This window comes from Piliocolobus tephrosceles, chromosome 4 (genome assembly GCF_002776525.5).
Source record: "Piliocolobus tephrosceles isolate RC106 chromosome 4, ASM277652v3, whole genome shotgun sequence".
NCBI classification, from domain to species: Eukaryota; Metazoa; Chordata; class Mammalia; order Primates; family Cercopithecidae; genus Piliocolobus; species Piliocolobus tephrosceles.
In genome coordinates, this window is record NC_045437.1 from 142,122,170 (window position 1) to 142,149,078 (window position 26,909).

The 26,909-nt window shown below is 40.5% G+C and overlaps 1 protein-coding gene across 1 annotated transcript in view; it reads left to right on the forward strand.

The window, feature by feature from the left end:
* Positions 1 to 13,259, forward strand: part of HTR4 (5-hydroxytryptamine receptor 4) — a 230,517-nt gene extending 217,258 nt beyond the window's left edge. The window contains 3 exon segments of the mRNA XM_023227080.2: positions 12,110 to 12,161; positions 12,164 to 12,234; positions 13,169 to 13,259. Coding sequence (XP_023082848.2) covers positions 12,110 to 12,161; positions 12,164 to 12,234; positions 13,169 to 13,259 — 214 coding nt within the window.
* The last annotated feature ends 13,650 nt before the right edge of the window (positions 13,260 to 26,909 follow it).

The following is a 26,909-nucleotide window of genomic DNA, read 5'->3' on the forward strand; positions in this document are numbered from 1 at the left end:
GAGGTTACAATTGTATTCAACGTTTACCTCATTGTTTTGAGCCAAAACAGACTTAATCTGGGTAAATCAAAGATGGATGAGGATGACCTTCCTTTCTCTCCATTAACCCCTACCAGGGCAGACTACATAATTTGCTGGCCAAATGCAAAATAAAAATGCAAGCCACTTGTTCAAAAGGCAGGAAAAAGTGTTCTTAAAGGTACTAAAATTTAAAGCCTTTCTTTTCTGTTCATTCACTCCCTCCCAACTTGTCTTGGTGGTTTTTTTTTTTTTTAACTTGCTAATTACCTTTGTTCTAGTAAAGAAATTTTTGAAATTATTAGCACCAATTTATCATTCATTTATCATTGATACATGAATCAATTTATCATTCACTTTTACATTGCCTAATGCCAATTTCAAATGTAAATGAAAGAGCATTTAACTTGTATGTGGAATCATCAAAATTATACAAATCATGGTAGGTAGTGCATACATACTTTTGTATTTTGTTTTTACCAGAACAGTGCAGAAAACTAACTCAACAGCTTTTATTTCACTTTTCGATACATACACATTCTACTAATATTCACAAATTCAAGAATAAAGTTATTAAGAATTTCAAGATGGCAGCAGAGCATTAAACTTAGGTCTAGAATTCTGTATATGCACTGGTCACATACCCACAAAGCCGGCCTTGGTCCCCATCACAACATGAAGTAATCTCTCAGAAAACACTGTTCTTGTTTGAGATCACACCAGGAAGATAGTGAGAAGAAAAACTTCAAAAGAACACCAATGATCTCGTCAAATACTCAGGATTAGAAAAGTTAGTGCTGTTTGCAAAATGTACCTGCTTTTCAGAAATGTGTTCATCGGTTGGCCTAAGCTTCTCTCCAGGATGCCCACTTCTAGGCTAATGTGCTAAGGCTGAAACATTATCCCCTTCGTTGAGACTTACTGTTCAGGAAAAGTTCCTACTTCTGGCTTAGTGGAAGGCGACCATTAGTATGTAATCAAAGGGCCATCCCCCCCAGTACAGTGTCATGGCTGCAGGTGCTGGAATCTGGCCCACCTGGGTTTCAGTCCTGTCTGAGATCTACCTTTTAGTGTCAATATGACCTTAAGCATTTGACCAAACATCTCCAAGTTTTTTTCTTCATCTGTAAAGTGGACATAATATTAGAACCCATTTCATGGGACTTTTGTTAAGGTTAAATACAATAACATCTGTTCAGGGATATGCCAGTTCCTATTACACAGAAAGCATTCAATGAATGGAAACTGCTACATTGTTATCACAAGTATTTCCATAGCATCATCCATATCTTGGTAAAACATCTTCCTCCAGGTCTCCAGTTATTTTCTCAGCTTCCTGATAAGAATTTCTTAAGAAATGAGTCAATAAAAATCTCCATGTTCTAGACACTGCTCCTGAAACAAGGAAGGTAGAGCTCCTCTGCTAGAAGAAAAGCCAGAAATAAATTAATCACGCTGTTTATAAATAATGGTTTAAGCAACATGAGACAAGACTTGTTTCCTGGGTACATCATGCCCTGTGCTGAACAGTTGGGGCTGTTATTTTGAATATGCCTTCTGGATTTTAAATTACCTGTAGGCATTTCTTTGACCCAGCATAAAATACACCAGCCATGTCAAACAAGTAGGGCACATTCTGTGCGTTTGTTTTCCCCCTTTTGCTCCATGGGTGCACCCACTGTCAGGGTGTCGGGGTTTTGTGTACCAGCCCTCAGAGATCAGCACTCACAATAAAGAAGGATTATGCACGCCACCCTGGAGGGCAAGCCCCCAAGCAACGCTCAGCTCCAGAAATGCCCAACATAGTTTATTTGAGGTCAACAATAAAGGCAGTGTGATGTGGTGACCTGGCCCTCAACCCTGGCTGTACAGTACAGCCATGGGGGACTCTTAAGCAGTAACTAAGCCTGAACTTCACTTGTAGAGATTCTATTTTAATTGGTCTGGTTGGGAACCAGAAGTCCATTTATTTTAGGAGCTTGGGTGTGCAGCAGGGTTGACAACCACTGGTGTCTGGAAAGAGCAGGAGGCCTGTCTTCTAGTCCCTTTGTGATCATTATGAAGTCATTATCTCTCCCAATACCAATAAAAATGAGGAAGTTGAATTAGATAATGCTTTAAGTTTAGATCTAGCTGCATGTCTTAGATCATTGAGATTGTGTGGGTTCTTTATCAGGAAATATCTCGTTTTACCAGGGAACATTTGGCAATATCTGGAGGCATTTTTGGTTGTCACAACGTGGGAACACTATTGGTGTATAGTGGGTTGAGGCCAGGGATACTGCTAATCATCCAACAATGCATGGAACACCCCAGAGCAAAGAATTATCTGGCCCCAGATTTCCAGATAGTGCTGAGGTTAAGAAACCCTGCTTTAAAGCAGTCCTCTGAGCTTTACAACAGAGAACCTCCTTGCCAAGGACAGCAGGAGAGGTCTTTCAACAATGCCAGGAGGTTCAGTCCCTGTACCATTTGGCTCCTTTTAATCCTCATACATTCTTAAGGCAAGACCAAAAAGGAAGCCCTGTAGAAGGCAACTGATATGGTTTCTAGGAGGAAAGGTCCTGAACTTCTGTGGTTAGAGTGCCAGCAGTAACCTTGCAGATAGGCCCTTTCCACAAGGCAGGCTCTAGGAGCTTGTTCTCTTACAGCATGTACTTGGCGAGGACACAGACCTCCCAATTTAGTCAGAGCAGCTGTTCAGGAAGAAATCTCCTCCAAAGCACACTGAGATACCCACTGGAAAACCATATTCCCATGTAAATCTGTGTTTAGTCCATGGTGCAATGGTGCAGATACCTGGTCCATGGAAATGATAAAAGCTTCATCTTGTACTGGGAATTGACAAGCTGGAGTATGTTCAGAAGAGGGTAAATGCCATGATTTTCTTTACAGAATTTATGACATATAAATACCAGTAGAAGGAACTGGGGATGCTGAACTTAGAACAAAGAGGCTTTAGGTCATAATTATCATTTTTATATATTTAAAGGGCTGTTAGAGGAAACAAGAATTTGACTTCTTCTGCATAATGTGAGGGAGAGAGGTAAGAAACAAAGGGTTGAGGTTATAAGAACATGTATTTCATCACAAAATGGAATGGATTGCCTTACTAGGGGGTTCCTAGTAAAGCTGAAGGAAAAAAATTGGGTGACCATCAGTCAATTAAAAGTGTTGACTGGGCCGGGCACGGTGGCTCAAGCCTGTAATCCCAGCACTTTGGGAGGCCGAGGCGGGCGGATTACGAGGACAGGAGATCGAGACCATCTTGGCTAACATGGTGAAACTCCGTCTCTACTAAAAAATACAAAAAACTAGCCGGGTGAGGTGGCGGGCGCCTGTAGTCCCAGCTACTCGGGAGGCTGAGGCAGGAGAATGGGGTAAACCCAGGAGGCGGAGCTTGCAGTGAGCCGAGATCCGGCCACTGCACTCCAGCCTGGGCGACAGAGGGAGACTCCGTCCCCAAAAAAAAAAAAAAAAAAAAAAGTTGACTGACTGAATATCAGTAACTGGAAGAACCGAATGATCTTTAGTCAACATTTCTGGGGAAGAGGTGAATAGATGGAATAACATGTTCTCGGCCCCTTTTTTGTGATTCTGTGAGTTATAAAATCATGAGCATCATCCCACAGTGCAGTTAAGTGTAGGGGAGAGCAAACTACTTCAGCCAGTGTTACATTTTGTTGGGTTGAAGATGGAGAACTTCTGGAAATATTACTAGTGAGAAGAGAGATGTCAGAGATGATATTGTCAATTTTAGGGGGCCATTCTGCTTTCCCTTACTGAATCTTTGGCAGTCTGGAGTTGGTAGAAAATGTAGACATTTCCAAAGGAGAAATATCTCTAGATGCTCAGTGGTAAACAGCTAATTTGATGTCTGCGATTGCATTCGGAACAAATATTGAATATATTTAATGATATTTACACACACACACACATTCTTTGAAGCTTTAATATGAAACAAATTGTTGTTTAAAGATTTGCAAGAAAAAGGGGCTCTGGGCTGGAATTAAGGATACATCTTCTCATTCAGTTGTTTATGATACTTCCTTTTTCATACAGAGACAGTTAGGATCAGGACTTCAGGCTCTGAAAAGAAAAAGACAGAATCCCAAGGTAGGAGGAACCAGGTTTCTGAGGCAGTGGTTTAGTGATACAGTTAAAAGCACAGGAATTGGTATTTGATGGGCCTCAGTTTGATTTTTGGTCCTGCCACTTTGAAGCTGTGTGATCTTGCGTTAGTTACTCAACCTCTTGGTGCCTTGGTTTTTTCCTGTGCAAAATGGGAGCACAGGTGGTTCTTGCCTGATCAGACTATTGCAAGACTTGTGTGAGATAGATACTGTACCTATACCTGGAACACAGTAAGTCATTGATAAATGACATTCTTTTTATAATCACCACCATCTTATTAGGCAAAATGGCAGGAATAGTGGTTGGTGGACAGGATTCTGATTTCTGGAACTCTGGTTCATTATCGGAACAGGGTGTGAAGGGAAATGGTGTGGTGTCAAAATCACCATAAAGCCCTCTGATGAGAAATAGGATTGTTCCTGAGCAGTAGGTTCAGGACAAGGAGGAAAAGCACTTCAGCTGCAAGGATAGGTGAGCTGTGAGAAAAGGAATGATGCAGAGTTCTAGCTGCTGTCCTGCTGGAAGTGCTGTGAGGTCATCTACAAGCCCTGAGCAAGAAGACCCAATGAATGTCTCTGGTTATAAAAACAGCTGAGTACGTTCTGCTTATATTCAGCCAAAGAGCCAAGAATCTACTTTTCGAAAAATTATTTCTGAATTGTCTTTTCTTATATCCATGCCTGTTTCAGGTTATTTTTAACAAGATTCTTAGAAAGATGTCACAGTTAGAATTGCTTTTGGAGAGTTTTTTATTCTCAAAGAAATGAGCGAATTCATGTTTTGATAAACCTGACAAACAAATACATTTGGCATCTGCTCAAGTTCTTTTTATCCTTTTCTGACTTTAGTTTTCTTCGCTGGCCGGTAAAATTTAATTGCTTCCTCCATGTGTAAATTGGGAATGCCTGCTTTGAGTTTCTGACTTTAAGAAAAGGAGTGTCTGTATATGTGTACACACACGTACACACACATACGTATGAATATATACACACATATATAGATATGAATGATTGTCATATGTAATAACTAGTTGCTTTAGGAATACTTCGGCTTTTTGGTTCACACTTCACCATCTTTATAGTCATCATCATCTTATCTTAGGAGCTACCATTTATTGAGCATCAGCTTATATGCCAGGCATTGAGCTCAGTGCATTGTATATGACATCTCATTGGGTCATCTCATTTACTCTATGGAGCACATATTATTGTCTTCATTTTACTGATGGGAAAACTGTAACTCAGAGAGATTAAGTAACTTGGCTAAGATCCCACAACTAGTGATGTCAGGGCCAGGATTCTAGTAATTTCCACATCCCTTTGTTGTTAACCACTAAACTGTGCTCCTTGATAGCTAACTCAAAACTCTTGTAAAAATTCAGAACTGTTGATTCTTAGACATGGAGAGGGCTTCAGAAGTGATCTGGTTAAATGTCCCTCCCAATACAGTGATATTTTCTCTCACTTCCCTGTAAGTAGCTTTCTATCTCTTCTCCCAATGAAGGATAGCTCATTATTATCCAAGGTAAGGCATTATATTGCTTGGCAGTCCTAGTTGTTGCAAAGTTTGGTCAAATTTTACTTCTCTGTATCTTCATCATAAAAGCTTAGAATCTTCTAGCTGGAAGTGATATGAGAGTTCAAACAGCCCAGTGGTTATCAAACATTTTTGGAAGGTTTAGCAATCTTTTCTTCAAATGGTATCTCACTTGGAAGTGCAAACAACAAAAATAGAATTGCTTTGAGCAAAGCAGGTGTTGGTGCGGAGGCATGTGTGCACAGCATCATGACCATTGCCCCATCCCTCCGAAGTCTCCTGTGACCACTCCATAAGGTTATTGGTTGAAGTCTTGTTAAAAATAACCTGAAGTAGATTGCTGACCTCAATATCTTACAGACAAGAAAATAGAGGCTTGGAGAACTCAAGAAGTTCACTGAGCTAATGCAGCCACATCATCAGAGGAACAAAGACCAGAACCTAGGAATCAGAACTCCTACATCCATTTCTCACTTACTCATTAATTCCTCCATTCATTTATTATCTTCTTATTACATGCCTAATAGGGTACAGACACTGTTCTAGGCAGAGGGGCTCCAGCAAAGACCTAGGCAGGCAAGATTTCTGTGGCTAAGGAGCTCACAGTTGGGCTTTTATCTTCTTACTTTTTCCTCATGGTCTAATTCCTGCCCTTGGAAGCTACACACAGACACATACACTCAAAAGTTAAGCAGACCATCCTGGGAGCCTTCTACATTCAGTCCATTTTTTGCTGACTTTCCAAAAGGGTGAGTTCTAGAATTGAACTGAAAGGCTATTCACACATTTTGGTGGTTTTAGGATGCTCTTTCCTTGACAGAGTTGCAAATTATAAATTATTTTCTCTGCCTCTGGTTTTCTTTTGGGACTACGTATATAATATAGCCATAAAGGGAGAAGCTGCTTCGTGTTTATCACTCAGGAAGATGGAAAGGCCATTCAGACATGTGGGATTTTAAACTGCAAATGCCAGCTGGATTGGGTTGTAATAGGATAACCTTGAGCAGTACAGTAGGATTTGCAGTGGGTAGAGAGGGAAGGACATATGAAGCTTTTCTTGGCCTGACCCAATCTAGTTTTCCAGCTCATTTCCCTGTTGCAGCCCACCTCCCAGCTCCCCTGACCTAACTCTTTGTGCAATAAACATACAAGACTGGTCAGCTTTTCTCAAACAAATAGGGAATTATTTTGTCTCTGGATCATCTCTGCTGCCTCGAATGCTGTCTCACTTTCCAGCCTGGCACAAGACTACTCATTCTTCTAGGCACGGTTCCAATAGGAGCTCTCTAAACTTTCCTGGCCCACTTTCCCCTCAGTCTCTGGCCTCTCTTACCACCTGCTTGCCCTTCTCTTGGAAGTTCAGCGTATCCCTCAGTATCTTAAGTATTCTTTATGTACCTGACTCACTGTCACTCACATGGCAGCTTCTCAAGAGCACTATTTAGGGGTTGAGAATGCCTGTTGCATGAAGGTGCAAATTTAGTGATGTTGTTTCAATGAGGCTCTGAGTTCAGATCCTGACCCCACCACTCTCTAGATAGTCTACCTGGGGAAAGTTACTAGGATTCGTTCCACTCAGCCAGAGCCTGCAAATAATAAAACCCATGTGATAGGCTTATTGTGAAGTTTATATGAAATAATCCATGAATTTCTTAGCACAGTAGTTGACACATAATAAACATTCAGTAAATATTGGCTGTGTTTAAAACATACTTTTAAGGTATTTTCTCTGAGATATTTTCAGGTTCTTTTATATTGGAATACTATAGAAAAAACAGGTAGATAGTCTGACTCCCAAAGATTCAGGTTTCAATCCTTTTATTTGCCATTTAGGAACCGTGGTAGACAATGGAAAAAAGTCAAGAAAGGACATTGATTTGACCTCTTAGTTCCGTGTGCATATTGAGAAATAGGGAAAGAAGTACATTGGGATTAGAATCAGCCACGCCTGATTTGATCTCGCACTTTGGTGTATTGAAACATGAATGTATCTGAGGCTGGCGATGGAATTAAAGGGCCTTGGGAATACATTTTGTCCAGAGGCCACAATGTTAACATCCCAAAGTGTGAAAGCTCAGCTTTCTGCAAGCTTCAAAAAACAGTAGAAAGAAAGATTCTAGAGCTCGTGCCCTGCAGATGCATTGCTTTATGTCCTTGCCAAGACACTGTGCTTTCTGCAATTTAGTTTTCTCATCTGTCTGATAGGACCTTTTGTCACTTGCATGCTACTTTCATGATTTTTTTATCATATCACTGCTCTACCCATGCCATGCTAGTATTTATTTACTATTTTTCTTTAGATACGTTTTAAATCTAAATAAATGTATTTGTAAAGGAAACTCTGTATCATGACCTTAAATGAAAAATTACATAGAAAAGATGATTTTTAATATAAATGCAATGAAAATAAAACAAAGTTATTAAAATTTAACTTTATCCTGTTTTTTTGCCAAAGGCTTCGAGCCTGAAGCCTGCACTGCGTTTGTTAGGTATTAGAGACTTGTTAAACCAGAGCAGGACCACACTGAGTCAGAATGACTGAATGAAATAATTTGAATCCCCTTGCTGTCATTTAGATTATTTAATGCTGTGCCCATTGTCTGAGATATCACTCACAGAACACATCCCATGTTTGGGAAACGCTTGATCTTCTAGCCTCTGTAGAATTCTGGTTGATAGTGAATCTAAAGACAATTTAAGAAATTGACTTTTAACAAGCGAATTTGCTGATAACTTATTACAAATCTATGTGTCTCACGGTTTGTAGACATCTCAGTTTTTATCAGCTAACAATAGCCAAGAATTCTACTTCTCATCACATGAAGATCACCTAGAAAAACATTGCTTTGTAGATCTCTTTACATTTTTTGCTTTCTCATTTTCATAATCACCAAGTCTTTTCTCATCTGTTTATCTTCAATGTGATGAAAACCAATAAATACTCACTTGTCCACTTTGCTGAAATGTATGTTTTATTTCATTGTTTCCATTCCTTTCCCTTTGGGAGCATCACCGAATGCTTCAGATTTCTAGCTCTGGCCCCTCTGACCTGCCTGTGCTTTCTCTCTACTGCCCCCTAAGTCTCTATCTCTAAGCTCTCTCTCTGGTATGAGTAGAATGGCTGGCGGGAAATCTCATACACCTGTGTGCATAAAAATCAATTGAGAGCAGTTTTTTAAAATGCAGATTGCTGCTCTCTCCACCTCAGTCCTGCCCTCCTGCCCTCCCTGTCAAAGGTCTGGTATGGATCCTGGGAATCTGTATTTTATATAAATACCCAATATAGTTCTCATGCACATAGCCACTGGACCTTTGAGAAAAATGTCTTAGCAAGTGATTCTCCTCCTTCTCTTCCTACTTTTCCTCCTCCTCTTCCTCCTCCTCCTCTTCCTTTTCTTCTTCATCTTTTTCTCCTCCTTGCTCCTCCTCCTATTCTTTCTTCTAGAGAACAGGTAATTGTAAGTCTGTTTCATTAACTGCTAATATTAAACTTCGTTATAAAACTTCCCACCACATAAATGATTTCCATGTTTCCGAATGGGCAGAATTCTTGATTTGAAGGGCAGAATACCTGAAGTACTAGATCCGCCATTACCCATCAATCAGTCCATGCCTCTACATTACACTTTCCTATTCCTCTAACATGGAAATAAGACTCTGTACCCTCTTGCCCTACAGATTTGCACTGAAGATAAAATGTGAGAAAAGATATGACAATGCTTTGTAAATTGTCAGGGATTTTTACCAACACGATTATAACAAGAAACTGCATTTTAAAAACTCATCCGTTAAAATATTGGAGAAAGATTCTTTTTAAATGATGTTTTGCATCAGGGATTTTGAGTGGCTCTGCCAATGTTTTTGATCAAACATATGTTTGAGGAGAGACAGTTGTGATCTCGCTGCATTTTAAGTTGTGGCATCTCAGCCCCACCCTATCCTATCCTACCCAGATACGTTTAACAGCTTTGCAATGTAATTTCACAGATTCCTGAATTGAGGTCTTTCAGATTCTTTAATACAAATCCAAAATTACCCTCCCTGTGTTTCCCGTGAAACCTCTTCCCTCCACATGGAATATAAAGTATCAGATACTAACAATAGAATATTAAAAGCCAGATTTGAAGCAATTACCCACAGCTTTGGAGAACAGTCCCACACACAGCTGGTGCCCAATCAGAAGGCCTGTCTCTGTCACCCACCATCCCTGCTACTCATAGAATCAGAATGTCAGAGTTGCGAAGGATCTTATAGATTATCCTCCCCTTCATTTAACAAATGGGAAAAGTGAGGCACAGGAAAGGGACGAAGTCATCCAAGTCACTCAAATGGAGGCATTAGAACCCAGGTACCTGTCTTCTGGTTGCTACACTCTGCTGCTTTCTTCTCTGAATTAGTAGGGTGACCTTGTAGCTGGGAGTGACAGGGACTTCCTGAGTGTTAAAGCCACGTGCACTGAGGATGATCTTGTTGCACAGGATGGAGGTCTCCTGTGGTGCAGCATAATGTACCATATTGTTTTTTATCATGTATGAAGGCCTAAAAGGCAGATGACACTAAACTGTTAACTGTGAACAATGATGTAAGTATAACAATGAGAACTGCGGCTATGAGCCAACTATCCATAAGATCATTCTATCATTATTCTCAAGTTCCCATCCATCCTGCTGAGAGAGATGGTTGTGAGTCCGTCATAGAGTTAGATGCTGGGCCACTGTTCTTTCTCCATGGCCAGAGCTATATTGATGTAACCTGGTATTAGGCATCAAATAGCAATACTAGAGTATTTTCAATCTTTATTTAAATCTCTGAAACAATTGTACAACAGAGCCAACATATTGAAGCTGAGTTTGCCAGTGTCAAAGATAGATAGAGAGGGAGAGAAAGAGAGAGCCAATGTAGCCCTTTGGGAAACATTTCTCAAAGAACCTCTTCCTCTCTCCAATTGCTCTGGAGCCTTCCACACGCCCAACCACATGGTTTTCTTCAGCTCTGATCTTTTTGACTTGTCTTTTATCCTCACCCCTCATTCTTTATTATGTTTATTCATGTAACCCCTCTCTTTGTCTCCTGTACTTTCCTCCTACCATTGCAGGGCTTTTTCCCCTCCTTTACACGTAGTCTCCCTAGTTCTACATTACAGAAAACATTGGATTCCACTTGGCAATGACTTTTCTTTAATGGTCAGATGGAGTTAGCAGGAAAGAGTCCAATGTTAGCGTCACAGTCATATTGTGTTGCAATAAATGGAGAGGTCACATCACACTGCAGATTTCTCACAGGTGGAACATTTATAACATGCACCCCTGTTATACATTTCACCCAGGAATCTGCCATAGTGGGACAAAGAAATGCTTGAGACAGCAAGACTTAAATACTATATCTATAGTGGTAGTTGTCAAAACGATGAATGACAATACAGTAGAACAATTACTAGCACAGATGCTAGTGTCAAAAATGACTTAAATGTAAGGTCTGACCCTGTCACTTATTAACTGTGTACACTTGGGCAAGTTACTTATACTCCTTGAAACTCAGTTTCCTTCCTGTTAAATGGATATAGTACATGAATTAAGGCACATAATGCATTCAGCCCAATGCCTGGCACACCAGTGCTGCACTAATGGGTGGTTGTTTTCATCATTGCTAATAATGACAATAATAACAAATATGACACAAAGGGAATTTGGCCAATGAGAGATGAGAAATTCTTATTTTTTTCTTCCCTCTCCCTTCTTCCCTTCCTTCTTTCCTTCCTTTCCTTCCTTTCCTTCTTTCCTTCCTCCTTCCCTTTCTTCCTTCTCTCCTTCCTTCCTCTTTTACCTTCATTTCTTCCCTTTCATTCATTCTTCTTTCTCTCAATAGATATATTCAATGAATAAGACAGATAAAAATGTAAGGGAGCATGTAAAGGCCTGAGGGCACATCTTGAGTTATCTAGAGAGTTTACACTTTAAAAAGGCATGTGGAAAATGTGGAGGAAGGAACATATAACCAAGGATGAATCAAGGATGAACAAAAGCTATGTTCAGAGCTATGTTCAGATCTAACCCAGAAATAGTTAGATCTCATTATTTAGGGAAGAAATCTTGCATATTCTGCTGTAATAAGAATAGACTTCCAACTGGAAAGAAGAGAACATTTTAGGGAGAAAGTTGCTGTCCAGGATTGATGGAAAGCATTTAACTCTTTCTAGCCAAGATGTGTCATGTCTCAGGGGTTAAAAGGAACTTGTTGCTAACAAGTCTGATGATCTTTGTCTAGGACTGGGGAATAGGTGGAAGCCTGGAGATAGGAAATATTGCCCCAATTTTTCAAGAAACACTAAAGCTAAACTCCAGAAACCATAAACTCATAGCTTGTGTAAATAAGATTCACTGTTGTATAATAATTCATGCCAAATAATTTCTTTATCTGTTAGGAAAGACTTTCTGTTTGGCAGAGACATTTTAGCAAGGCATTGGACAAAGCCTGTCATGTCAGAGTGGGTCCATTCTCAGGCACATTGAGCATTAGATGTTTGACTGCCAGGAAGCCTGTCTTGGGGTAACTATGATTTTCTGTTTTATCTTGCTCAACATTTTTTACCTTGCCTGAAAAACTAAAAGGCAGCTGACACTAAACTGAAATATCTATGATTGTAGATTATTTGATCTTCCTATGTGCTTGCAAAAACCTTAAGATCTAGTTTGAGTGGATGCTAAATAATCATATCTTGCATGTTAAAATTGCTATGATTTGGAATGATCTCAGCTGACTAAAGTGATATCAAACCAAGATAGCAAAGTTTAACTGAGTAAAATGTGATGGTTTATATTTTGGCTCAAATAAATAAATAAATAAAATCAACTATGCAGCAATGTAATAAAGAACCTTAGGAACTGACAGTTGTCGTATCAAAAATGATCAAAGTTGGCCGCAAGCTCAATATACGCCAATAACTTACTACCACTGTTAGAAATGAACTGAATTTGACTACATTCATAGAAGTAAACCCAAGTGATGATGAAAAATACATGATGTAAGTCAGGCTCACTGCGAAAATTTGTGCACTTTCCTAGTACCATAATTCAAGAGAGGTGTTCAAAGGACAGTGCCCATTATGGGGAATAATCTGGAAACCATAATATAAAATGAACTATTAAAGAAAATGGAATGTGTAGCCTGGAGTAGAGAAAACTTGAAGGATATAATCGGTAGAGGGCACAATGCTGAGGGGGCCTGATAGGCGCACTAGGTCCATCAGGTAGAAGCCACATGGACACCAATTTTGGCTGAAGATTGATGGGTTGTTTCTAATAGCTATTGTTGCCCAGGATTAATATGGACTGGCCTGTCATTTGAAATTCCTAAGTAGAAGCCAAATAGCTACCCATCTGCATGGCACAGAGTGTTCCTGCCATGCAGGTGGGCTCTTTCAGGAGATGATCTGCAACATCCATTTCAATTCTGAGGTTCTGTAATCTTCTCCTTTCTCTAGGGATGCAGTGGAGTGTGGTGGCCAATGGGAGAGTCAGTGTCACCCGCCAGCAACTTCTCCTTTGGTGGCTACTCAGCCGAGTGACACTTAGGCCCCTGGGACAATGACCCAGAAGACAGCCATGCCTCCGAAAGAGGGCCAGGTCCTAAGCTGCTGCTTGTGCGCGACTGCACCCGGTATTCTCTTCACCTGAGGCCTTCCGTCCGCCCGAGCAGGAACCCGGTGCAAGCTGGGCTTTTCCTCCGAGATTCCAGCAGGTGGCGCTGGAGGGAGTCAGAGGACATAATGGCCTCCTTGTTCACTTTTTATTTCCCAGCACTTCCTCTTCCCAGATTCTCTGCTCTTGCCGCGTGGTCTCTGGTGTCTCTGACGTGTTCCCGTCACTCACTGTGTCTGATCTGTCTCACTCGCGTTCTAAGCACGATAGCTTGTTGTGTCCTATCGTGGTCACTGATGTCTCCAAACACACCTTCTTTGTTGTGTGGGCTCACAGATATCAACAAAATACTCCCTCTCTGTTCCTGTCTTAGCCAGAGTCCTCGTTCCTGTCTTGCTTACTTGCTTAGTCACGTCCGTCACAGCCATGTTCAAGCTATCCCCTGTCTCTTCTTCACCCTGTTCTGTGCCAGACGCTAACAGTTTTCTCCCTGTGTCTGGGTCCAAACGTGCATCCTCTTGGCCGGCCCCCTTGTCAGTCCCAGGCATCCACTTGCTCTTCCTTATTTCCAATGTCCGTCCTCCTCTTCAGGACATGCTCCATATATTTTCCATGGAAGACACAGGGTCAGAGATCTGTCAGAGGAAAATGGTCTCCACAGCAACTCCGGAGGGAAACTGAAGACGGATAGCTTCCCCCTGGTGTCCTGGCCGCTGGCGAGTCTGCCCTGAGATGTTCCCTGTCCTGCTGGGCTAGAACGGGACATCTTCTAAAGAGCCTTGGGCAGAGCTAGCAACATCGTAGGTGTTTATTAGGCTTCAGGATCTTTCCCATGAACGTGTGATGTCATTTTAAAACCTTTCAATCTGGCTTTGTTGCTCCCAAAGGAAGAGAACTGTTGGAAGTTAACACTGGGTAGACTCATTTTTCTCTACAGCTCCCCCCAGGTGCAGGAGGGCAGGATCCAGCAGTACTGGGGCTGCGTAGGTAATGCTGGACTTCAAGCCAGAGGACCCAAGTTGCCGCCCTGGCTGTGCTGCTAACAAGCTGTGAGATCTTGAATACTGTTTTTTCATCTCTGGACCCCACTTTCCACATCTGTGCACTCAAGCTTGGACTAGAGGACCTTTAAGTTTTCTTTCTGTTTCTAGGACAACAGGATGCTGCTATAGCCGTCTGCTACCTCGAGAAGCCATGGCCTGCCTGCCTTTTGGCTTTGTTTCAAATGAAAGACCCTCCTCATTTGGGCCTTTTAGACCCCTGACCTTTCCAGTTTTTTCATTTAGATTAACCTGGATGTCTTTTATTCAAAGCTGAGTCAGTGGCTCTTGTGAATGCCCCAGAGCAAAAGTCCCTGGAAGGTAAATGCCAAACCCAGAGCCATGTGAGATTCTGACTTTGATCTTGGTTGTGGTTTGATAGCATCTCAGGATTATTTATCATACTCTCTTTTTTTCTTGTTGCTTATGAAGTGTCAGTTATTGTTTCCATTGTTGTTTACTTTAGTTCTGGAACGGAAACTGACAGGAAGAAACTTTGGAATAAGGAAGAGAAGATTGACCAAACCATCCAAATGCCAAAAAGGGAAAAAAAGAAAAAGAAAAAAGCCTCTCTGTCCTATGAAGGCTTAATTCTGTTGGGGAGAAAGTCATGTTTTAGGGAAGGGAAATAACCTCTGAAAGAGAAATGCTATTCAGAATTCGTTAGAAATATCTCTCCCTGCTGAAATGTTCTTTGTGTGGACTGGGATTCTCCCTGATCAATGGAGCAGATTGAACCTGGGAACTATTCTTGTCACATATGAAGAAAGTTTATTTAAGTTCTAACTTGCACCCTGACTCTATGGCTGGACCAACCTCCTTTGATTTTTCAAGTCATTGTTCCCCTGCCATCACTAGGCTCAGCAACCACCATTAGCAGGCAAGCACCATTTGAGGTGCTTTTCTAATATGAAGAAGGGAGCAGCCAGCTTCTGGGCCCCGCGGCTCTGGACCTGATGATGAGACCCAGCCAATCTGCTGTGGCTGCCCACACACCCACCCACTGCCTGCATGAGCACATTGGTGGGAGGAGTACAGCACAGAGGCAGTGCGTGCACTGGGTCCATTGCTGACTTATTAAACAAACTGAACTAATTCCTGAATGTCTCAGACCTCAGAGAGAATCTCTCTTGTCTACTTCACAAAGCTGTTGTGGAGATAAGTAAGATAATTTTTTTTGTGAAAACATTCTGTAAATCATAAAATGCCATTCCATATATTTATCATTACTTTGGGCGTTTTGGATTACTGTGGATGTGCCTGAGCACTCAAGGACTAATATTTATTTACCAGAAGGTAAACCAACTTAAGAGAGTAAGTTTCTATGCTGATAAAGAAACAGAGAAAGAAATGCCCCAGGACAAAGGTCACAGGAAGGTAAATGCCAAACCCAGAGCCTTGTTAAAAAAATAATATTCTAAGAGCACCCCTTGGGTATTAATTCTTCCTGTATTCCCAGCACTTTGGGAGGCCCAGGTGGGCGAATCACTTGAGGTCGGGAGTTCAAGCCTGGCCAACATGGTGAAATTTGATCTCTACTAAAACTACAAAAATTAGCTGAGTATGGTGGCATCTGCCTGTAGTCCCAACTACTTGGGAGACTGAGGCAGGCGAATTGCTTAAATCCATGAGGCAGAGGCTGCATTGAGCTGAGATTGCACCACTGCACTCCAGCCTGGGCAATAGAATGAGACTCCATCTCACTAAATCAATCAATCAATCAATAATATTCTAGGAATTGTAGAAGCATCCTTTGGGTATTAATTCTTCCAAATCTGCCCATCCTAATTTGGTCATTTCAGGTTGCCCAACACACAAATTTATGAATGACAAAAACTCATTTAAAGGGATTTTGTTATTCACAAAGTAGGGGACTACAGGCTAATTTTGATGATAATGAGTGTAACTTCTCATATGACTTCAAAGTCACATGGAATAAGATTCAAACGTCTGTTCACTATAAAAAATGTATTTGAAGAAGAAAATACTTGGGCCATCAAAATCCCCACACAGTAAATTATATATATACAAATCCTATGAAAAAAATCAAACATGGACAAGACTATGACCAACTAGCACGAATACTACATAAAGAGTCAACTAAGATATTGAACCTGATAACTTTTGAGAATTTTGCTGATCTGATAGTCTATGTATATGATTGTTAATTGTGGTTTAATGCTATTTTAGCTAACACCTTAATTTTATTTACATTTTTAATAAAGTAGAATTACAAAGGGTCCACGTATACAGTTTATAATGCACTGAGATCCCTTGTATAATCAACATATAAAGTACATGTGTGCCCACCACATAGAACATGAAACAATTCTATCATTTCAAAGGATTACAAATTGTAATGATGCTTTTGTTTTTGGTTAGTGAGATTGTTAGTTATAGCTATGATTTATTTGAAGCTAAGGCTTTGAAGGTCCTAGAATCCCTGATTCTAACTTTGTTTACATGGAAAGCGTCTTTGGCTTTATGATTATCAACTTTTTGATGCAGTTTCCAGAAATGTGTTATGGAAAAAATTGGAACCTACATAGATTTTTTAATTGATAAATTCTATTTATTGATAAATTATACATATGTTTATATGAATGCATTCTGTACATGTTTATATAAATTATATATTCAAGGAAAAAAATGAGTCTGAAAACTAATAACTGAATTTTGAATATGCAATAAAATGCCAAAGTCAACTCCCATGCCTCAGTCTTGTGGAGCTTCTTGGGAACCTCCAAGATCCCAGGGCATCCTCCAGTAGCTATGTCATTTGAAGCTGGAGATTTTTCTGACTCCAGTACCAGGTTCCCCTCAAAGGAATGCTAGAGGCTCCAGGCCCCTAGATAATGTGATTTTACCAGATTCTACCTGTCTGCCTGTCTGTCACCATCAAGGCCTCCAGCAATAAGACAGATCTCTATGACATGGTCACCTCATGAGCAGAGGATGGGGATCCTGTCCAGCTACTCTCAGAGCACAAACCACGAGGAGCCATTTAAGGCAGTGTGACAGTGTATATCTGGAGGTCTCGGATTGAGGTTAAGCATGTCATCCCTGCTGAAGCCTTTAGAAAAAAAAAAAAAAAAACGGGGGGTGGGGGGTGGGTGGCTGGTGTCATGAGCCATCCAAGAGCCTGGAGTTCATCTCCCTTAGGCCCAGATTATGTGTCAATGAAATCTAGGTACCATCTCTTCTGGGTGTGGAACAATGAAATGAACCCTGTCAGCAGTCAGGAGACAGAGCAATGTCCACAGTAAAATAGACTTAGCGCTTTTGTTTACCTCTTGGGACCTATCTTCTCACATATAAAATGCCAGAGGTGGACAAGAATTAGGTTCTCACATCAGAATCCTTTCTTCATACACAAATTTACCTGGAATTCCATCACATGAAAGATTCAAGCAGGATGGGGAATAGGTAGGTCTGGATCCTCCATCTCTAGTTATTGTAATCTATGCCCTGGAAGGAATCTTCTTGGGAGCCTAAAGCCCAATCGCTTGACCGGGGAATATCCTCTGTGCCGGTGCTTATTTTCCTCCTGTCCTTAGCTTTTCTGAGGCGGTGTTCATAATACTGCCACGAACTGTTTTTTCCAGGTAACAATCATTTCCTCAGAATCACACCTCCCCGTTACAAAATCTCTTCCTCCAATCAGAAAGCACACTGTCTCCTGAAACTTCCTTCCTAGAATGAAGGCCTGAGCCTTCACTGGTTGTGAAGCACCTGCTACTAGACTCCAGAAAGTTCTTGCAGAACCCACCTTCAAACTAACCTACCCTTGGGAGAATGCCCTCTTTCTTGATTTCTTTACAAATTGTCTATTTTCATGTTGGAGCATCTCTAGATTCATTCAAGGGGAAGAGACTAGTATTGATTAAGCACTTACTGTGCGCTAGGTGGTTTCTATGTGTTGTAGTTTAATTCTCTCAATAGCACTATGGCATTCAGAGAAAAAGAGATTTTCTGAACACCAACTATGAGGCAGGGTCTCTTGCCAGAAGCCTACTAATAAAGAAACCTGACAAGGTCTCTACTCTCTTGTCAGAAACCAGAAAATAAACAAGGAGACATATATACATGAATAAGACAAGTTTAGATACTGATATGTGCTATAAAAAGAATAAAAAATAGAGATGGGCAAGGGGGTGTTTCAGCTGAAGTAGTTAGGCAAGGTTAGATGGAGGAGGTGTGCTCTGTGATGGGGACAAGAATGCTAAGGAGTCAGGCATATATTTCATCTGAGGGAATATCATGTCAGGCAAAGGGAAAGGCAAATACAAATGCACTGGGGCAGAAATGTGCTTGACATAGCCAGTACAGCCTAATAAATGTGAAAAAAAGTGGTAGGAGATGGGATCAGAGAAGTGAGTAAAGGCTGATCATAACCCAGTAGCTTTGGTGCCATTTACCAGTTACTACATGTCAGCCTCGGTGAAAGCATTTTACATGAGACACCTCATTTAACCCTGTTAAGGTAAGTATCATTTTCCCATCATAGGGATCAGAAAACCAGGCTATATGTCAGAGAAGTTAATCTGGAATTTTTAAGGATGCAGAAATTGCCTGCGGCTGGAAATGGAGCTCAGGTTCCACCAAATCTAAGGGGACTTGATCCACCTGAGGCCTGTTCTTGTTAGCAGCAAGAACAATTCTTGAAATGGATGGATTCTCTTCTTGTGCACTATTCCCCTTTGCCTCTGTGTTTCTCCGTGGAGTTTTGGCTATCTGCAAACAAAGATGCATTTATGCAGTAGGTCTTCATTGATTTCAAGTTAGCTAGTTCCAAATGGCATCTGAATGGAAGGAAAAGCCAATTATTGGCCAGCCAGAAAGTGATTCTTGATAAAAATTATTTTATCAGAAATGAGTGGAAATCAATCTGGCTATGTAATCGTAGACTTTCTCATGCATTTCCTTATCTCTATCCTTACTGACATCATCCTTTCTACAACTGACATTATCTTTCATCTGCATTGGGGAATTAGGCTCTAAAGCGTAACTTTCAGCATGCCATTTCCCCAATCAAAACCCCTCAAGGACTCCTCATGGCCTACCAATACTTTCTCTAAGTCCACTGTCAGAGTTTTTCTTCCAACTATTCCCCTCATCCCTGCAAAGCAAACAATATGCTCAACTCTCTGGATTTGCACATTCAGCTACTACTCCTGCTGTTCTTTCCACTGGGCATGCTTCCCCTGGCACCTCTTACATGGTGTATTTCAAATACCACCTCCTACCCGAAGTCTTTTCCAGCCTCCAGGACTGCATGAGGTTTTTGACCTATTCCAACCCCCAAACACTTTATTTGTTCTTCTCCTGTGACATTTCGATATGTTTTCAGTGTGCTTCATTAATTATGTTCTTTTTGATCTCTCCTACCAGATTTTGAGCTCTTTGAGGACTGTGGCCAATTCTTATTGCTCATCTTTCTCTTTCCTAGTGCCCAACACAGGTTTTTGTGCACTGAAGTTATCAAATAAATTCACTGGATGTATTTGTTTGGAAGAATGTGAAGCTTTTCACTGTTATGGCATCTCCACTGTATCAGTCTGCTTCGCCCCTTCAGTCCCAAATCTCAGTGCTGCTCTGCCATTAGTACTCCACCCACTGTAAAAGCTGCAGCCTTCTGATAAGAGAAAACTCTTTCAGTGACAGTTTTGAATAAAATCAAGATGTTTATCATACCTTTTGCAAGTGGCAGAAAGATTGGAGTTTTAAAATACCGTTATATCCCTGAGTTATGGCAAGCTTATTTTCTCTTTTGGTCCTGTCTATTGAAAAAGGACTTAAGCTTAAAGTTTTGTATTTATAGAATGCTGTGATGAAGCAGACTGAAGTTTTGTAGGTTACTTGACCTTGTGTAATCCTAGAGGTCATTGGCCTCCATTTCACCAATAATGGCATTTATTGAGACAACGTAGAGCAAATGAAGCGTGAACTGAGCCATAGATGTAGAATGGACCCAGTGAGAGTTATTCAGGCTAGAGTGTAACAAAGCATATACGAAAGATGTCAGAAAATGTCAGATTTTTCAGCAGCATCCTTTCTAATTTGCTGTGTGGCTGGGCATGTCTCTGTACCTTTCTGCCTGAAGTTTTGCCATTTGTAAATTGAGAAACTGTCTTTGGTTAGGAGCTTGGCCTTTGACGTTAGATGGACATAAGTTGAGATTTAGAGTCTACCAGTTACTGAATGTGTGACACAAGCAAGTTCCTCAACTCTTTGAGCCTCAGTTTCGTCTTTGCAAGGGGATAATGATAGCACATTCCCCATCCAGTGTGATGAGGCGTCAGTGGGTTAAAGCGTATAAATAGTGGCACACAGTCTCTGGCATACAGTAAGTTTTCACTGAAGTGTAGCTGTTACTATTATTACTCTGAATTTCATGACATTTGAAATTCAGAAGCAGTATGTGGAGTCATATGGAAAGGGTGTTGAGAAACCAGGAGCGGGGAAGTGGTGGAAGTGGCAGGCAGTGATTGTTTCTCTGCCAGTTGTCTAATCTGAGAAGGGAAAGGTTAAGAAGGCTATTCAGGAGAAGATGGAGATAGTAAGGGATTTGGCTGTGGAGTCAGAGAAGAAACATAATCTGCACGCAAGGAAAATGCTATGTACTTGTCATTCAGTCTCTTATTATGACGTTCCTAATATGTCTCTTAATCCTCTCCAACTAATGTGTCTCGCAAGCAAGAGTCTCATTTTACCTTCTCAGACAGTAAAAGGATGCAACTTTATTGAGAATATAAGATAGTCAGGACTACCTAAACACTTTACATATTTGGTAACATTTAATTCTCATAAAAAGTTTTGACTGGATTGAATCCCTGTTTCCCAATTTGCCAAATATGTTTTGTTGGACACCTTAATTAATTTCTCTGAGCTTCAGTTTCTGTATTGGTAAAAATAGAGGTATTAACACTACCTAACTTATGAGGTTTGTATAATTTAAATAAAATTATGATAGCAATAGCAATTAACACACTGCCAGGGAGATAATTGGTAGTTTCTATTATTGTTTTTATTATTATTGTATATAATGCCCATTTTATGGATAAGTAAAATGAGGCTTAAGGAGACTACTTTTTTTTTTTTTTTTTTTTTTTGGAGAAGGAGTCTCGTCCAGGCTGGAGTGCAGTGGTGCCATCTCGGCTCACTGCAACCTCCACCTCCTGGGTTCTAGCAATTCTCCTGCCTCAGCCTCCCGAGTAGCTGGGATTACAGGCAAGTGCCACCATGCCCGGATGATTTTTTGTATTTTGATAGAGATGGGGTTTCACCATGTTGCCCAGGCTGGTCTTGAACTCCTGACCTCAGGTAATCCACCCGCCTGGACTAAGTTTCTAACCAAAGGTCATACAAGTTATAATGAGCAGAGCCAGGCTACAAACCTAGATCTGTCTATGTTGAGAATCCATGCTCTATTTTTCTGGCTGCCTAGAAGGTGAGAGACAGAAGTAATGCCACCAAACATCAAAGAGACACTCCCTCTGAAATTAGAAGATATTTTATAATATGTGAGGGTAGCCTAATAGCCTGGATGAATAGTCATTTAAATTGGTCTGGAGTCCTGAATGAAAGGGCAGACATTATCTGTACTTTTAAAAACTTGGTTGAGATCAGATAATTTAATTTCAATTTAGTTTTTCTCCATATTGAATGCCATTAGGGGGTTACGTCATTTCATTCCGGCCTTGGTCCCCTGAATTAGCATGGCAATCATCAGTATATGGTCTTCCTGTTAATAGGGTACAAATAGGGACCCATATGCCACTGCTTAATGATGAAATTCTTGGCCAGGATAAAGATCAGCAACCCCCAACCCCACCCCACATTCTTTCTCCAAAGCCTTGTAGCAATCTCTTTTTATCATCCTTGGGAACTTACTGCTGGGAAGATCATGAATCATCTGCTACTAAGGCTTTGTGAAAGAGAACCCAAGTCAGGGTTCTGTAATTTCAAGTGAAAAGACCTTGGCTGGCTGAGCAGAGGCACCATTTCTGGTGGGACCTCTTGTCCCAGCCAGCTTGAGAGTGGGCAGTTGGTCAAGGGATGTGAGTCAGTGGAAGGAACTAGGAAAGGGTACTCTTATCAGGGTCACCCTTATTATTGCATCTCCTCTCCTCAGCACAGAGCCATCTGGAAACACTGAACTTGTAAGACTAAAAGGCCAAAATCATTCTTGAATTCTGTCTCATCTAATAGTAGCCTTCTCGGTGGAGATCATTCTCTATTTATTCTCTAATTTCCTGGCATTTCTTTGCTAGTCAGACCTTCCTATTGCAGCAGATGGTTTTACTGTGGTAGCCTGAATAATGGAAAATAAAAAGACATGGATTCTGATTCCACCTTGCATTTTGACATTCATTAGCTAGGTAAATTCTGGCAAGCCACTTACCTTTCTGGGTCTCAGCTTTCTCATGAAACAGATGCCCTAGACTACTTCACCAAATTTTATTCAATCACTTGACAAGTGTTTTTCTGTTGTTAGAGGAGTGATACATAAATCAATTTTGTTCAATGGCCACTGAACAAACATCAGTGGTGATTATGTTAATAGGTGAGAAATATGTAGTCACAAAAAACAGAAAGCTAGGCAAAAAGTAGTAAGACCAGTGACGTTCATTAAGATACCATATTCTAAAATATATAAGACTGGGCAACAAATTCAAGATATTACTATTATTATTACTGATTGTCTAATATTCCAGGTGAGAAGTCATTTTTTATTTTCATACCTTCCAAGTCTCTTACATTTATTCTTCAAACTCTCTTACTTTGATACAACTTATCTGGTCTTTCACTGCTCATCACTTCATACGAGGACAACCATGGCTATATTCTACCTCTTTTCCCTCTACATCTGGACATACCATCAGGTTGATGTTTTTAAAATCACACATACACACACAACAATAAATACAGAAAGAAAAAATAAAGTTATACCCTCCTAAAATTTTCTATATTCAGCAACTCTACTCCAAAACTTTAAGTAGTAATGCCAGTTGCTCATCAATATGTCATTCACTCCTACAACACAGTGTCCAATTCAGAGTACTTCGTATTTCAGCTCTCAGGTTGTGTGCAACTTTTCCCTGCTCTGCTGCAGCCCACTAACCATGCTTTTCTTCCATCGCCTACCAGTTAAAACCAAGGCCAAGTTCATTGACTACCTTGTCTATGAAACCTAATGGAGCCCACCCTGATCTGTTTAATACATTTTCCCACAGGACGTGGTTCCCTGTGGCAACAACCATAATCTCCATGGGTGTTCTCAGACCTACATACAAAAGAGAAGCATCCAAATTAGCTATCTCCACATAAAACTAACCAACAATACCAACACCAACACCACCAGCACCACCAGCAAAAAACAGGATAAGGTAAAAGTCATTCTCTAATTGACAAAGACACGTGGGTCCATATAGATAAAGTATCTCAGGAGATAAAAAAATGAAACAACCTTATTAACTGTCTCAGGAATGTAAGGAAAAAATGCTACCAATTTCAACATTTCGCTTGTTTTCATTTAAACAAACTTTAAGGAAACATCCACTGTGTGCCAGGAATTGTGCTAAGTGCTAGTAATGCAAAATAATAGACTCAGGGCTTGTTATGGAAGTCCCCATGGGCCTGATCTTGGGGCTGCGGATAAAATGGAAGAGACTCTGTATTGCCACCTTCTGTGGCTGCATATACCCCATTGGGTTCTCTGAGTGCTGATCACTGTGGCCAGCCTGGACTGTGATTAATCTTCCAGACGGGTTTGCAGACCCAGACACATATGCCAGTGGGAAACTGGTGAGTGGGATCCTATGTGAGTATCTTGAGAGTCTAAGAAAGCATCACACGGACAAGGACATCTGGAAAACCTAGTACTGATCACCACACACCAGCAACTTTCATGTTTCCCTTTTTCCCATCGAAAGTAAACTGCACTGAAACAATTATATTGTAGTGCTAACATTTAAGGCATAATAAATCCTTTTGAGAGTCTGATGAAATCTATGATCTTTTCCCTGAAAATCTGGACATATGCACACAATTTTTGCCACATTTCTAAGAAGTTCATTTATTCCCTGAAGTAAAAATCCAATGTTAAATAAAAATTAAAATCCCTGCTTTAATGTGAAACTGTATTGGTGGATAAAACAAAAGTGATTTATAATGAAGTCACTAGGTTCTCCCTATTTTCCTGTCTGTGGTTAGTGATGTATTTATTTAGAAGTCGTAAGTACAGTCTTCTAGTGCCATTTTTGTGAGCACAATGACTCATTGTAAAAATAATATTTCTACATATAACATCTTTCTTTCCTCCAAATAGTCTATGGAAATTATCTCATAAATTGTTCCAGGTTCCCTAGAAACTGGATTAAGGAATATATTATTGCCTTCCTTTACAAGGAAGACAAGATTCAAGTGCAAAATACAGAAGAGTCTGGGCAAATGGCTGAGATATTAAGGAATGACTGAATTCAATCAGAAATCAGAATTATTTCACTCAACAGGGAGTTACTTATTATATGCCTGTTGTGTGTCAGGCATTGTACTAGGCATGGGATTGGCTAACTCTCAGCCTACTATCTGGTCCCCAAGTCTGTTCCTAGAGGAGAAAGTATATTCAATTTGAAAATTGAGTGGAGAAAATACAGTATCCCTAACTCAGTAACAATATCCTACATTTTAACAGTATACACGGAGACAGTATAGTGTAGGTCGACACAGTTTTTGAAAGTAAACAAAACTGGATTCAGATCCTGATTTCAGCACTTATTGAATGGCCTTAGTTAAATACCTGAAGCTTTTGATCTTTAGTTTTCTTATCTGTAAAACAGAAATTACTTTTAGAGGCTGGGCCCACAGTGTCTCATGCTTGTAATCCCAGCAGTTTGGGATGCTGAGGTGAGCAGATCATTTGAGGTCAGGAGTTCAAGACCAGCCTGGTCAACCTGATGAAACCCCATCTCTACTAAAAATACAAAAATTAGCTGGGCATGGTGGTGGGTGCCTGTAATCCCAGCTACTTGGGAGGCTGAGGCAGGAAAATCACTTGAATCTGGGAGGTGGATGTTGCAGTGAGCATAGATTGTGCCACTGCACTCTAGCCTGAGTAACAGCATGAGACTCCATCTCAAAAAAAGAAATTACTTCTAGAGCAAGAATTAGCAAACTACAGCTCTGTGGGCCAAGTTCAGCCTTATGTGTGTTTTTTGTGTGATCCTTGAGCTAAAAATGTTTTTTTTGCATTTGTAAAGGGGTATAAAAACAAACAACAACAATCAAACAGGAAAAAAAGAAAAGGAAAGCAAAAAGGAGTATGCAACAGAGACTGCATGTGGCTTCAAGGCCTAAAAATACTTACATCTAGCCCTTCATAGAAAAAATTTGCCAACTCTCAAAAAGTTGGCAACTCCTATTCTACAGTCAGAATGCCTGCATTTGAATCCTTATGGCCTCTTACCATCAGTATGATCTTGAGCAAATTGCCCAACTTCTGTATCTAATTTTCCTCATATGTCAAGTAGAGATGATAATAGTACTTATTTTACATAATAGGAAGCTGCATATGTTAATATGCTTAAAATGCTGAGAATGGAGGCTTATATATAGTAAATATTTAAGAAATGTTAGCTATCCTTATTAATATCATCATTACCATTGTCATCAGTTCTTCAAAAGATACTTGTGAATATTAAATAAGATAGTGCACATCAAACAAATAGGACTGTGCCCTTCTCACAATAGGCTCTCAATAACTGTCAGCTATCATTGATATTATCATCACCATCACCATCACCATTATCATTATTATAATTTTCAAAGCTCTTTTAAATACATCATCTCACTAGAAGCTCCCAACCATCCTGTGGTTGCTGTTATGATTTCCCTCTGATACATGAGAAAATGAAGCTTGGAGAAATGAAGAGTTAGATACTGAGCCAGGAAGAGGCGGAATGTGGACTAGCGCCAGAGATTTTGCATTCTGGACCAATGTGTCCTCTTTCCACACCATGCTGCCTCTCCATCAAAATATCTGAGGATCTGTTGTTTGTTAGTTTTCTCCAAATGATATACTTTGCATCCTAGGAGCCTGAAAAGGCAGGCAAACACGACTATGTTCCTCCCTGGCGTGGTTATGCAGACAGGAAGCTGGGATAATTGGATTCCAGCCATTTGGTCTCAGGACTGCATTTGTAACCAGCCAACTGCTGATGACCAAGCCTAATGGATAAAGCCCTGAACAAACAAACACAACCCCCGTGTAGGAACTTATTGTTTATGCCGCAGAGAGAGATACATTGGCAGCAGCCAGCAGCCTTCTGATGGTTCCTACCCAGGGCAGAGCTGGCTTCAGAATGTGCCAGGACTCAGCTTGTCACTACGACAAGCAGAGGTATTTGGACTGGGAAAATGTTCAGGTGAGGAGGCAGGACATTTTTGACAGCAGATCTTGTGTAGTCAGATCAGAACCGTTTTATCATTTGGTGTAGGCCAAAGGCTATGGCAAGACTCATTTAAGCAAAGTGTGCACAAGGAT